Source organism: Simochromis diagramma, unplaced genomic scaffold, assembly GCF_900408965.1.
Source record: "Simochromis diagramma unplaced genomic scaffold, fSimDia1.1 OVJJ01000603.1, whole genome shotgun sequence".
In the NCBI taxonomy this organism is placed as follows: Eukaryota; Metazoa; Chordata; class Actinopteri; order Cichliformes; family Cichlidae; genus Simochromis; species Simochromis diagramma.
In genome coordinates this window covers 407,000-421,731 of record NW_024387414.1, presented here as the reverse complement: position 1 = coordinate 421,731, position 14,732 = coordinate 407,000, and the positions used below count along the sequence as shown (strand labels likewise).

Below are 14,732 nucleotides of genomic sequence, written 5' to 3'. Positions count from 1 at the left end.
TGACACGGACACGTCAGCTCCGACGGAAACAACACAAAGACCAGCAATGCACACACACAAAATCACCAAAATGAGTGATTTAATCCACAATCATCATTCTTTCACTCGCATCTGAGTCTGTATGGAAACATGTGCTGACAGCAAACTGAATCATGATGTTATGGAAGGAAAGGTGATGGCTGATGGCACCAAACACTGCTGCTAACCGCCTAAAATCAGACTAATGTTTTCCTCTCAGGTCACACTGAGGGAAACGTTCACATTCAAACATTGAATGATTCGAGTCATTTTCATTGTAATTTCCTCCACAACACTCCAAATCATGTTTTCTCTTGTGTCCAGCAGGGGAAGAAGGTGACCTCCCCTATCATTGCTCCCCCTCTTGGAGACAATTTCCCACTCACAAACTCCTATGCATCAATTTAAACATGCGAAGCCAGCAAAAATTCACACTCACACCCCTACAGCAAAGCTTTAACATAACAATAATCCAACTCCTCCCTTAAACGGGAGACCGGTTTTCACGGTGACGGAGCGACGTTTCCAGATGAGTGAGCCCACACGCTCAGGGAAAGGCTTCGTGTCTGTCCCTAAACGTGCACGAAACACGAATCCGGACCTTTGATGTGACCTGCAGAGCCTGAACCATGAAGTAACAGAAATAATCGTTTTAGTTTGCATCATACTTGCTATGGTGGCAGGAACTATTGCTTAAAGCTGTGAGTTGTTACTGAAACTGCACATCCACCGACTTTACTTCCTGTTAAACTTATTTTTATATTATTTTGTGCTTTTTGAATTTCCAGGGGGAATAAAAGCTAGTGAGGCTACTTCTGCGCTCACATTTGATGCGTGCTGAGTCAGGACTGCTGCATGGAGGATCCTCATTTCAGCAGATTCAAATTAGGAAGCGTCATCAGTGACAGGAGCTCGGCGGGGAGAGGGAAGCAAACCGCCATCTTTTACTTACACAGCTCTGATTTTAAGGCGCTATCACCCCTACACTGGTACAACAAGGTACACATAGTACTTACAGTAGCTTCCTCTAGCTTTAAGGTTCAGTATCAGAAAATAAATACAAATAGAAATGAGGTTGAATATTAACTGAATAGAAAAGCCTGCGATCGTACATGTACAACAAAACTGTGGGCGCTCCACGCCGTGTGTGTTGGAATAAATAACAGATCAGGTAAATGAAGCTAAAACTTTGAATACATTTGGCAAATTCAGGTCTCGCAGGTTCAGGTGAGTTTCCTCCCACAGTCCGCAGGTGTGCATGTTTGGAAGCTTTTTGGCTGTTAAACAGTTAAAGAATAATTTGCACAGAAACGTCTGAAAGTGGCCGCAAAGCGCCGTTTCTGCACGGGTCCTCTGAGTATGGCGGAGGTTGACGCTGAAAAGTGAAGGTTCTTGATTTTCTGGAAACGTAGCAGACTCAGAACCAAACGGCTTTTGTAGCGGCTCGTCTTCGGATGGCAGATGTGCTTCCAGATGTTCTGAGATGATCTCGCTTCACGGTGGACGTTTCTGCTCTGCTGTCTGCAGATACAAACGGGCTCTGAGGATTTAACGAAGAACAAAACGAGCAGCAGACAGAAGACCTCCAGACGCAGACACCTTCGCGGTGAATCCACATAAATCAACTGGGTCACGTGACTCCATCTTTAAATGCAAACATCATGTTTTTCTGAGCAGAGCGACTAACTCTCAGCTGGCTCTCTGAACCGGAGGTGACGGATGGATCTTCAGCACTTTGAGAGCACTCTCCATCCCTCCGTGAAGCCTTTTTAAACCCTTTCTCTGGTTTTTCCAGCCCATCTCCTCCTAATTAATAAGAGCAGGAGAGCCTGTTTTATCAGCACTCACTCACTCCACTCGTCTGAGGGAGGAGGGGGGGGTCACGCGAGAGCAGGAGGAATCTTAAAGAACTACTGAGCGATAGCAGTGATGAGGAGTCCTCCTCTTCCTCTCACCTTTTCTTTTTCACTCCTCTTTCCTGGACAAACCCGGGACCAAGCGGCAGCAGCAAGGGTCATATCTTTTTAATTATCTTTGCCGCCTTTGATTAATTATTCGCCGTGACAACAGCACGTCGGTAATGCTTTTCACCTGCCGCCGCTGACTGACGGCCCCTCTGTTGAACTCTAAAGCAAACAGCTGCTGCCATGATCGCCTAGCAACGGCCCGTGATGGATGAGGAGCAGAGACGGATGGCCACAATAAATCAGCACGTTTGCCTCGGTGCTATAGAAACCTGGGAGGAGAGGGAGCGACGGAGGGCAGGGGAGGAGGCGGCGCTCCAAAAAACACTGGAAGGAGCGGCGAGGAGGATCCACGGAGGCTACGTGCTGACTTCCTCTCTCACCGAGAACTCTCGCGGGGTTAGTGGTGAATCTACAGAAGTGGCCAGGAGGTGGCCGAGCCCACAGCCTGAACCCGGGGACCAATCAGAGCCCACAGAGACAGGACGCAAACAATACAGCATCCAGGATTAGAAACACACACACTCAAATGGGCCTGCTGGTGCTTCTGTCCTCCCGCTCCAGAGTAGCTCAAGTCTGCAGCATCCATGTGACCGTGGCGATATACCCCAGTAACAAGTGAATCACCCACCAGTCAAACCACTTTAGACTGACATTCACTTCTAGCTCTTTATCTAGCTCTCGTCCATTAGCAGCTTCACAGTCTCCAGCTAACCCGCCCAGCTCGTGTTTGGACTGGAAGCCGGAGAACCCAGAGAACCGCCACGTGGAGAACATGGAGCCTAGCATTAGGTCGCAGTGTTCAGTCACAATCGTGACTGCTGTGGTTGCTCACACCTTTAATCTTGCTCTTCCTGTAGTTCATATACACCCCCCCACCCCCGCGTGTCGGGTTACAGCTCTGCAGGGATCCAGTCTAAATAATGTAACAGTGATGAATGAGGGGCCAGATTCATATCCATCAACAGGCTCTTTTTAAGGAGCATCCATCTTCTTCCTGTAAGGCCTCCCTTTGAATCAGAGGACAGGCTCTGTGTGTGTGTGTGACACACACACACACACACACACACACAGGGACACACACACACACACGGAGGTTTACGTAGCTACAAGCTGTAATTATTCATGATGTTCAATAAGAACACAAGCACGTAAAACAGCGTTTAACGTTTCTGTTTCCTCTCTGATCACCACAAGAGGAATCAAACCCTCCTCCTCCTCTCCTGGAGGAGATCTCTGCCCTACTCTAACACACACACACACGAGGCCTGGCAAGGCCGTGTTTGATAAATGACACACGTCACTGTGTCAGGAGAGAAGGGCGGGTCTGTGATGTATGGAGCGGACGACGAGAGGGGGAAATCGACTGTTTGGCAGCGACACACCACTCGGCTCTCAGAGGCCTCTGAATACATGCAACACACACACACACACACACACACACACACACACACACACACACCTGTACACAGTCTCTGCAGGAAAATCACACTTTTGTGTTTTAAGCTGAAATCTAAGTTTGCTTCATTTCAGAACCACAGAAACACTTTGGACCCGACTGAATTTTACCCATGATGCACCCTGATTATTCATATGCAGATTTGTGTGTGTCTGAAAGTAGCTGCTGATGCCCCAGACCATGCTACCTTTAGTTAGCACCATCCAGTGCTGGCAGTCCAGGATGCAACTGTTCAGGTGTAATCCGGATAAAAATGATGCTTCCATGGAAAACGTCAAATGGTAAACGGCCTGTATTTGTATAGTGCTTTACTTAGTCCCAATGGACCCCAAAGCACTTTACACTACATCCAGTCATCCACACATTCACACACAGGTGATGGCAGCTACATTGTAGCCACAGCCACCCTGGGGCGCACTGACAGAGGTGAGGCTGCCGGACACTGGCGCCACCGGGCCCTCTGACCACCACCAGTAGGCAACGGGTGAAGTGTCTTGCCCAAGGACACAACGATCGACACTGTCGGAGCCGGGGCTCGAACCGGCAACCTTCCGATTACAAGGCGAACTCTCAACTCTTGAGCCACGATCACTCAAAGAGTCAATTTGCCCCAGGTACAGACTTTACGGATTCAAGAAATCTGGATCATCGGCACTTTCAATGCCAGTGGCACCAAAACTAACGAAATGAATGAATTATAAATTTGATATTAACAGATATTTCATGGAATATTTAATTAGCAATACAGTCATTATTTTATCCACAGCCATGTTCACCTCACCTTCTTTGTCATTCTACAGGGTGGGCCATTTATATGGATACACCGTAATAACATGGGAATGGTTGGTGATAGTAAAGTCCTGTTTGTGGCACGTTAGTATATGTGAGGGGGCAAACTCCTCAAGATGGGTGGTGACCATGGTGGCCATGTAGAAGTCGGCCATCTTGGATACAACTTTTGTTTTTCCAATAGGAAGAGGACCATGTGACACATCAGACTTATTGGTAATGTCACAAGAAAAACAATGGCGTGCTTGGTTTCAACGTAACTTTATTCTTCCATGAGTTATTTACAAGTTTCTGACCACTTATAAAACGTGTTCAATGTGCTGCCCATTGTGTTGGATTGTCAATGCAACCCTCTTCTCCCACTCTGCACACACTGATAGCAACACCGCAGGAGAAATGCCAGCACAGGCATCCAGTATCCGTAGTTTCAGGTGCTGCACATCATTATGTCTGCTATGTGGGTATCAAACTCAACTGCTGTGATCACATTTAAACTCTTACTTCATAACCTTGATTTTACCACACAGCTCACGGTTTGTGGTATCTTACATTTATCTATGAACTGTAAGTACAGAGCATCATAAATAAACCGACAAATGTATGAAAACAGTTATCATGTACTGAATATAAAGTTGTTTGAAACAATTCCAGTTTTCATTTCATTTTTTCTGTAACCCAGTCTGGATCCAGTCCTCTGCTGGGATCAGGACTGATATTAATCCTGATCCTGCTGAAACGCAGAGAACAACTCCGACTGGATCCAGTTTGATCTACGATCACATAATCCTGGTCTTCCTGTGAACGACCAGATTTCTGTATTTGGTTTCACTGGATTTGAACACCGGGCGCTGGATTTAGGGTTAGTGAATCCAAGGGTGACTAAAATTTTCAAGACTAAAAGTCACATTTGACTTCTGCAAACCAAGCATGGCCAACACGTCTGCAGTTTTTGTGAAGCTGGTTTTCCAGCATTCAGTTGAAGCCCAGCATCACGTGTGTGTGTGGGGTGGGGGGCTGCTGGTTGTATCAGGTGTTTATCTATGCAGCTGACTCTTTTTTAATTGACACAGAAGAAGAAGAAGAAGAAGAAGAGTTCATTGAGAATTAAAGGTGGAGAAGCTGCTGGTGGATGTGGGCAGGCAGGCGGGGTAGGGGGGTATCAATCGCAGGCGGGGAGGGGGTGGGGGTATCAATCACAGTCCTGTTTGGCAACAGAGATGCTAGTATTTCAAATAAAACAGGCAAACGCAGACAAATGGCCTGAACACGGGGCTGTAACCTGAACCCAAACTCGGGCTTTGTCTCGCTTTTTTCCTGGCTCGCCGTCTTCCCCCTGCCTCTTTTCTCTCTGGCAGCCGAGGTGGCTGACATCTGCAGAGTGCATTTAAAGAGAAAAAAATGTGTCAGAGGAGTGTGATGCACTCTTTTGCACCCCCCCACACACACACACGGCCCCCCTTGCTCGGTTTCATTAGCTCACTGGCAGGGTGGCACTTCTCAAGCTCATTACTGAGGAAGGATTTATGGCGCGGCAGCCAGTGGCGGAGAAAAGGCATCTGTCAATAATTGCAGGGAGCAGCAACTCCCATCTCCACCAGCTTTGAAATCTCATTAGGTATGCAGTTATCAGGCATAAAGATCAAAAACATTACTCAGCTCCGACAGAAACCGACCAAGAAACATTAATTAGCAACAGGCCCTCACAGTAGAAAATAAAACAGCCTTCCTCCTCCTCGCCCCCTCCCTGCGTTCAGCATGGGCGACTCTCTCTCTCTCACCTGCCTCCACGCACACACGCACACACGCACACACACACACACACACTCGTCTGCTCCGTGCAGATCGTTGTGTGTGGTGCTCTGAGCGTACAGTCGGGTTTTCTGGGATGTTGAAGGGTTAAAAAAAAAAAAAAAAAAAAAAAACAGAGCCCGAAGACAAACCCACAAACAGGAAGTGATCAGCTACTCTGGACCAAAACTGGCCGTCTGTGAACGACCCGAGCTTCATCCTCACAGAGGATGCGAAACACTGCGTGGTGCAGACACTGTCGGACAAAGAAACTGTATCCACAGCCTGGAATCACTCTTAAAGGGACGAAACGGACGAAACTGGAATAACAACGATCGGACGTCCTCCACAGCTGCTGATCTGTTCTGATTTTGGGGACGAAATCTGAAAGAGTACAGATTTCTGTTTGATGGAGGATCAAAGCCTCAAAAAAGGTAAGAAAGTACCTTTGCCCTCTGACCTGATTGCAGGTTAAAGTTCAATAAATTTGATATATTAATAAGTTTAAAGTTAAATAAAGTTCTGCTGCACTTTTCCTGCCTGCTTTCAGCTCAGTGCTGGCTCACAAACACGGCACTCAGATCAAAACTTTCCGAGGCTCTGATCTGTGTGTGTCTGTGGACTGAAGAGGAAGGCCCTGTCAGCCTGAGGAGGATGTCAGCTTAGGCTGGCCCTGATTACCAGACCTTCAGACGGGTCCTCGCTGCCGGCTCTCCTGCCTTTCATCACACTCACGCACGCACGCACACACAGACTGATGGCTGCCAGTCTCGTCTGGGTTAGGCCAAAGCCTCCGTGGGAAAGCGAAGGACACACACATTTCGCAGACATAAAGGGAACCCCCACTGAGGGTAAGAAGAAACCAGACCTGGAGCTGAGCCCAGATGACACTCAAAACAGACACACACACACACACACACACCTTGTCTCAACACTAACTCATCCTCCAACTGGGCCTCTCGTCTCTCGATGTGTCTCCTGAGCATGACAGGAAGTCTAACGGGCCGTAAAAATAAAGGCCGCAGTTGGAGAGGAACGGCCGAGCTTCTTAAAGAGACTCAAAGCATCATTCAGAGTTTGAGGGAGATGATGACGATGATTAGGAACCCTCTCTGATGAAGAGTGTAGGGAGCAAAGAAAATCTCAAAGCAGGCTGTGTAGCTGTCTCAGTAATAATCTGTGAGACCAGTGTGTGTGTGTGTGTCACAGAAACCTTGTTTATCCTGAACACACACACCTGCCATTCTTCCCTCCGTCACGTCTTCTCTGTGTCGCTTCAAGAATGAAAACGATTTCCCTTTAAACACACACTGCTGATGTTTTAGCTGCTGTTGTTCTGACTTCATACCAAAATCTCTGCCCCCCCCCCCCACACACACACACACACCAGGGTGCTTGGAGAGGAAGAGGAGGCGAGCAGGGAGCAGACAGACAGAGGAGAGGGGGGAGAAGAAATGAGGAGGAGCGGATGCAGCCTTGTGAGCCAATTTAAGAAATAACTGCTGATGCATCAGCTATCGACTGTTTGAGCGCTCGTGATAACGCTCAAGGCGAAACTGGGAGCGAATGACAGCATCAACTGCCGGCAATAAAGTGCAGAGCGCCAGACCAAGGGAGGCTAATTGACAGCTGTCAACCTAATGGGAGCCGTGACGGAGGATTGTGGGAGAGAAGGAGAAGAAACACTGTTTAGAAACCATCAGCCACTTATCCTGGAGGAATGGGGGGGACCCCCCGTGACTGTCGTTTGTCTGCTCGCCGGCTTCTTCGTTCCTTTCTGCTTCCTCCCGCCCGTGCACATAATCTGCTTTACAGTGTCAATGGCTTCCTGTCCGTCCTTGTGATCCAATATTTAACTACGGTACAATCACAGCAACCGCCAGCTTCAAACGCTTCATTAAGGGGCCGAGTTTAACCGCAGCGGGTCACAGACGATGGCCTCGGTGTTCCAGCCTCACACTGAACGAGCTTCAGAGACCGTGGCGTATTCCGGTATACGTCTCTGATCTCACAGCTCATCTGACCTCATATATTTACTCCAGATAAAGATCACATTTTAGGGCTACGTCTCTGAGTCTGAGAACCACAAAAACACCAAACCTGCTTTGCTTTGGGTCCTTGGCGACCGTGGCTCAGGGGGTTGGGAATCGCATCTGTAACCGGAAGGTCGCCGGTTCGATCCCTGGGCTCTCTGTCCTGGTCGTTGTGTCCTTGGGCAAGACACTTTACCCTACTTGCCTACTGGTGTTGGCCAGAGGGGCCGATGGCGCGACATGGCAGCCTCGCTTCTGTCAGTCTGCCCCAGGGCAGCTGTGGCTTCTCTTTGTGCACAACACATCATTTCCTTATTTTTCCGGAAGTGTGCTTTTTATTTTTCAGGTAAACTTCTAAGTTCTCTGCCTGAAACTGATGGTGTCACGATGGTGACACTTCCTGTTTGGTTTCAGACGTGTCCTCTCAGCTGAGATCCACTCACATTCACCATAAGACAGACACTATCTCTGCTTTTAAGATTGAAACTTTCCTTTTTGCTAAAGCATATAGTTAGGGCTGGACCAGGTGACCCTGAATCCTCCCTAAGTTATGCTGCAATAGACGTAGGCTGCCGGGGGATTCCCATGATCCTTGTTCTGATGGATGTCTCTTTGCTTCCCATTTCTGATTGCCAGGTCTTTACTTTATAAACACCCTCAGGTGACTGTTGTTGAGATTTGAATCGAACGGTTTGTAGACGAGGTTACGTACGAGTGAGCGCCCTGCAGGCTGGGGAACCAATAATATCACAGCTGTAAGGAACCAATCACAGTGTGCGAGTCAAACAAATAATGACGTGGAAACATCGTAACGACTGTGAAACCGCGATCAAATGTCCATATGTAGCAGTTTGTAGCATTGTTACCGTGGTTACCGCCTGATTACGGCAGGCCGGACGTGAAAAAGACCCTCAGATATCGAGTCACCAAAATAACGCTGGTTCATGATCAGATCGTGTTTTCTTAAAAATCCTTTTACGGCCTTTTTTGAAGCTGCTGCAGATCGGCCATGTTGGAGCAGGTGGAAGCCACTCCCACTTTAACTCTGTGACATCAGGAACGTGCCGCTCGGCTGGAGACAGGCTTCCTTCCTCACATTGTTTTCTAAGACCTGCAAAAAACCAGCTCAACAGTTTGTGTTTGAGAACGCAACACTTTATTATTCTAACTGCTGCAGTCGTCCGCCGAGCCATCGAGGACGCCGAACATCCGAGTCGTGGTATACGTCTGGCATTTTCAATTTTTAGCTTAAAATCTAATTTTATCAAAGTCAAAAGAAGAAAACAGTCGTCAGCAGTTCCAGAGATGAAGAGACCCGGAGCAACTTCGTTTGAGGGGAAAACGTGCGCGTGGCCCGTGTTGGTTCACCGGCGACCGAACCTGCAGCAGCTGAGCGCAGGGGCACGAAAACGACGCGGGGTTCTTCGTGAACATCGCCTTAACCCGAGGAAAAAGGCCGACCTCTGATACCTGAGCGTCTTCAGCAGCCTTGTGTGTGTGTCTGTGTGTGCGTCTGTGTGCGTGTGTGTGCTGTTCACTAACAGGTGAAATAAATCAGAGACGAGTGGCATGTTTCTACGACTAACCAGAGCTCAAAGATCATCTGACAAACCTTGACGTGACTTTTGGAGCTCAAAAAGTCTCTGAATCGTTTCTACTGAAAGATGTCGCACACCGAGGAAAGCGCCAACCTTCCCTCCGTTTGAGCCTCACAGTGATCAGCTCACCCAGAACATCACGAGTCACATGATCTTCATCCTCATCGTCACCTGATTTTACCGAATTATGATGAAAAGCTGCAGTTTGGAAGATAATCATTAAAACTTTAAACAAACTCAACCAGCTGAACTTTAACGATGGATCTCGTTACATCACGGAGACGATGACACACTCACGCACACACACTCCTATGAACTAAGACCTGTTGTCCTCACACGAGTGTGTGTGTGTGTGAGGACTTGTAATTCAAATGTAAGACGTGCAGGCGCCTCACTGATGATGGCGTTTTTCTGTTTGGGGATAAATAATGGCGCTGTGCTGTTTGATGGTGGAACTTCCTGTGTGAGAACAATGAAGTGTGACTTTGAAGCTTGGGGACAAAAGCCCGCTGATGTCACGAGCTCGGAAAAAATAAAGCCTCCTGCTCAGGACCGTCACCTCGAATGAACCCTCACCTGCGGCGGGAGGCAAACGAGGACGCCGTACGATCATGTTGATTAAATCCAGCGATGGCGGAGAGCTAATTGGCGAGCGTGACAATGTGCGGAGCTTGTCATCTCCAATCATTAGGCCTGTCACAGATCCATCAGCTGCTCGGCTAATTAGCACAACGCTAATGAAGCTGGCAAAACAACTCCTCTTAAGACAGCTGAGTGCGCTCCGTCACCACGGCAGGAAGCGTGTGTGTGTGTGTCGGGTGGTGAAGGAGAGAAGAAACGGGTCTAATGTTCAGAAGAGCTCAGCAGAGACTCAAAAATGTAAACGCCAAGAAAACAGCAAGGTTTGGTTACAAAGAGAAAATGTGAGTGAGAGAAGGAGCATCAGATTCACCTCCTCACTGTGAGGCCACGCCGCTAACTGCTGCGCCACCGCGCCGCCCTGGCCTGCAGGAACAATCCTCTGAACATCCTCACACTGACACGGAAACGCACAAATGTGCTTTTAGATGAGAAACACGGCGTCCAGTAAAAACAGTCTGCGCATGTGGAGCGCGTGCTGTGAGCTTGCTGTGGCGTGCACGACCAAACTTTCACCTCAGACAAGCGTGTCCTGAGCACACGTGCTGCTCGGGGAACAGATCAGCGTCACGGAGGAACACGCCGAAGGAAAAGCAGGCTCCTTGGCCCAAAACTCCGAATCATCCTCCCAAAACTCTGTCACCACACGGCAACCAGTTTGACATCACCCTCTCAAACTCAATCTTCCAAAACCGCTCAGCTCGCAGCTGCAGGACGAGGAGAGGAGAGGAGGAGAGGAGGAGAGGAAAGGAGAGGAGGAGAAAAAATAGGACGTGGCTGCTAGTTTCAAATGAAGCTCCTCCTTCAGCTGGCACGTTTATTCTCAAGAAAGAAATCCATCGTTTAGCTTCTGCATCCATCCGCGGCTTTAACCCCGGCATGTCCATTACCCCCCCCCCCCCCAGCACTGATTGACCATAAGAGCCTCTGATGAATGTGGCTGTCAGAGTTCAGACGATTGAATCAAATATGAAGCAAAGCCTCACATCTGTAACACCACAGTGTGTGTGTGCGCGCTCAGCAATCCTCCAGTTAAAGCCAAACACCAAAGGTTAAAGGTCATCGTAAAATGATCTGTGATTCAGCAAGATGTTAAGCTGAGCACTAACAACAGAATGAGGCGAGCGCTGAAGTTTGTGAGGTCGACGTGACTTCCGCCGGTCTGGGGGGAGGAGGAGATTATTGGGAATGAACAGATCAAAAGCTCGGTCGGGTGACGGGTGATCAATCAGGCGTCAAATCAAAGATGGCGACTGTCCATTAAGCTCTTTTCCAGCATCACTCCCTCCTCGCTCTGCGGCCCGTGAACTAATCTTTACTTGGGGAGAGAAGTCTTTCCCAGAAACTGAAGGAGGAGGGAAAGAAAACAGAGGTGGAAAAATCTGAGGGCCGGGAATGACCGGCCCCCGATTATCGAGGATAAATCGACGGCCAGAGGAACAACGAGAAACTCAGAAATATGACGACACTAAAAATGAGAAAAATGTTTTAAAAATCCATCAACTAAAAAAGAACAAGATAAATCTGACTTTGCTTTCTGTCGGTTATTTGGTAATCCTCAAAAAACCCATTGGAGTCGGCAGACCCAAGGTGCTGGGTCCACACTGAGCCCGACCAAACCTTTTCCTAGAGCTCACACTGACCTTTGACCTCTGCTGGAAGCTGATGGTCACATGTGTGAAGAGCTGAAGGTTTATTCTGAAAATTCACTTCATCAAACATGCAGCCTACAGGTGTGTGTGTGTCAAAATAAAAATATTTTAAACTCACACACTCCAAACACACGTTGGGTTAAAACGGTAAAAATCTGAAAAATAAATCCAGCTGTCTGTTTTTAACTAGAGATGCTGTGTGTGCGTGAGAGCGCGTGTGTGTGAGAGTGTGTGTGTATGACAGTGTGTGTGAGACAGTGTGTGTGTTTGTGTTTGGAGTGTGTGAGAGAACGAGTGTGTGTGTGAGAGAGTGGGGAAATATTAATGAAAAGTAGCTGCTCAGCGGAGGGGGGCAAACAGCGGGGCTTACCTGCGGCGCGCCGCGGCGCTTGCTGCTTCCTCCGCGGCATGTCGGCTCAGGAGTCCGGCGGAGAGTCGCTCTGAGTCGGCGCTGATCCGAGGCTGCCCGGGGGCTCCGCGGAGCTCCGGCACTGTGCCCCCCCCGCTGCTCTCAGGACTCCCGCATAGAGCGGGGAGGGTGCGTGGGGAGGGGGGGCAAAAACTGCAGAAAGGAGATTTAAAGAGGTGACGGCAGACCGACGGGAGTCCCGGTCCGTGGCCGAGCCTCGGCGCGCCGCTCCGGCAGCAGCAGGAGGAGCAGCTCCGCCTCTTGAGTCGCCGATGAGTCCGAGCTGCAACAGGCGAGCTGCGGGGACAAAACCGGAGGACAGACCGGAGGACTGCGTCAGTCAAAGTCCGCAAACCTGCCGCGCGCGCACTGAGCGGCGCTTCGTCTCCGGTTCAAGCTCCGCGCTGAGCGGCGTCACGTAGCTCCCTCCTCCAGACCTCCTCTCCCCCCCCCCTCTCTCTCTCTCTCTCTCTCTCTCACACACACACACACACACTTACTTTGCGGGCTGGGACTTCGCCGCGTGCCTCCCGGTGATCACGCGCACTTCTTCAGAGCGGGAACAAACATCCAGAGAAAACTGCTTCTGCACCGGGAGCGGGGGAGCGGAGGACCGGAGGACCGGAGGAGGAGGAGGTGTTTGTCCGCTTTGAAAAATCCGCTGAAGACAAGTCCCTCACTCACCGTGTGCGCGTGCGCGTGAATCGATGAGATGCGTGCTTGATTGGATCTCCCTGTTTGCAATAATGTGCATGAGGAGGAGGAGGCTCGGGCTGCCGTTGAGACTTGCTCCTTCTGCCCAGGAGCGCCTCCCTCTGCGCTCCTACTAGAACAAGGAGCCGTGTCCGCGCGCAGGTGAGCTCCCTCAGGTGAGGCCACCGTGAGGAGGCGCGGAGCCGCTCGCGGACGAGAGCAAAGTTTGGAGGAGGAGGTTTTCCGGCGCTCGGATCCTCGCGCAGACCCGGTGAGTGTCCCGTGTGTGCCCGCGCGCTCTCCGCGGCTCGCGCTCCGAGTGTGTGTCGGACTGAGCGCGAGCTGCTGCTGCTCCGTTAGATCCGCCCCAGCATCTGTCCGTCTCTCCATTGGCGCATCCATCAGTGTCTCACACACACACACACACACACACACACACACACACACACACACACACACACACACACACACACACACCACTCCCACTACGCGCACGCGCTGACTGACACGGTCCACTTTGGGAAATCAAAGCTGCGTTTCTTCTTCTGTGAATCAGAGAAACACGGAGCCACGCGGAGAGGACACACACACACACACACACACGCACACACACTCTTTCTCACACACGCACACACGCACTAAACACGCGCGTGTTTATGAGGGAAACAAAGTTTAACCCTCACGTGACCAAACTGAAAGCAACAAACACATTTTTAGGTTTTATTCAAAGATATTTCACATGTTTGAGAGTAATCTGATTACTCCGATCAGCTGTGTGTTTGTAGAAAGCGTAGCCTTAACACTTTTAAAGGTACTTTTAGTCTGCAAGTCAAACTGCGGCAGATGTGCACACAGATGTTAGCTGATTCTGTGCACTGTGTGTGTGTGTGTGTGAGATGTTGAAATCAAAGTAATTTTTTCAGATTGTTTTTCTTCTGATTTTAAAGTTTCTCAGCAGCTTCATTTAAATTTGGACTTTTATTTATTTTTTAATTTGGTTTAAACTTTTTGTTTCACGTGAAAACATCAGCGCGCGCCGCACAGCCGCCTGCCTGCTCCTCTCTCTACAACAACAACAAATAATAATAATAATAATTACATATTACAATAATACAAACAATCACAATAATTATTGTTATACTAAAATTATTCATAATATTAGCAATAATGCCAGTATAAAATAATTATAACTATTGATATAATAATTATTATTATTAAAATAATAGTTATTATTAAATATATTAATGATAATAATTATAACTATAATAATAATAATGATAATAATCATTATTATTGTTGTTGTGGAGGGGGGTGAGGACATGTATCGCGCAGGGTTCGTCTGTGAGGAAACGTCAGATGTCCGCAGCCTTTTCTGCTGCGCGTGCACGTGACAGATTTATTCTGAAAAAATGCGGCATAAATGTGCGGAACATCCGCAGTTATTTGGAAAACAGGAAATGATTTTCAAAGTTTTTTAATAGTTTTTTAAGCACGCGGAGAAAACCGACACACACGCCTTACTGCGCGCGCGTGTGTACGGGTTGGTTTTTACGCAGTTTTTGCGCAGATTCCAGTTTGTTCTTTTTTTAAAACAACGCAAAAACTCAGAAACCTGTCCGGGGTCACTGATGGAGGTGACGTTTTTATGGGTTTGTTTTGTTAATTCGCGCGCGCGCGCGCGCGCGCGCAC

At 48.8% G+C, this 14,732-nt stretch overlaps 1 protein-coding gene across 1 annotated transcript in view; it reads right to left on the bottom strand.

Annotated features, from left to right (window-relative positions):
* The window catches only part of tshz3b (teashirt zinc finger homeobox 3b), a 29,679-nt gene extending 16,220 nt beyond the window's left edge, over window positions 1-13,459 (bottom strand). The window contains 2 exon segments of the mRNA XM_040011695.1: window positions 12,311-12,646; window positions 12,850-13,459. Coding sequence (XP_039867629.1) covers window positions 12,311-12,350 — 40 coding nt within the window. The 5' untranslated portion in view covers window positions 12,351-12,646; window positions 12,850-13,459.
* Window positions 13,460-14,732: the final 1,273 nt, after the last annotated feature.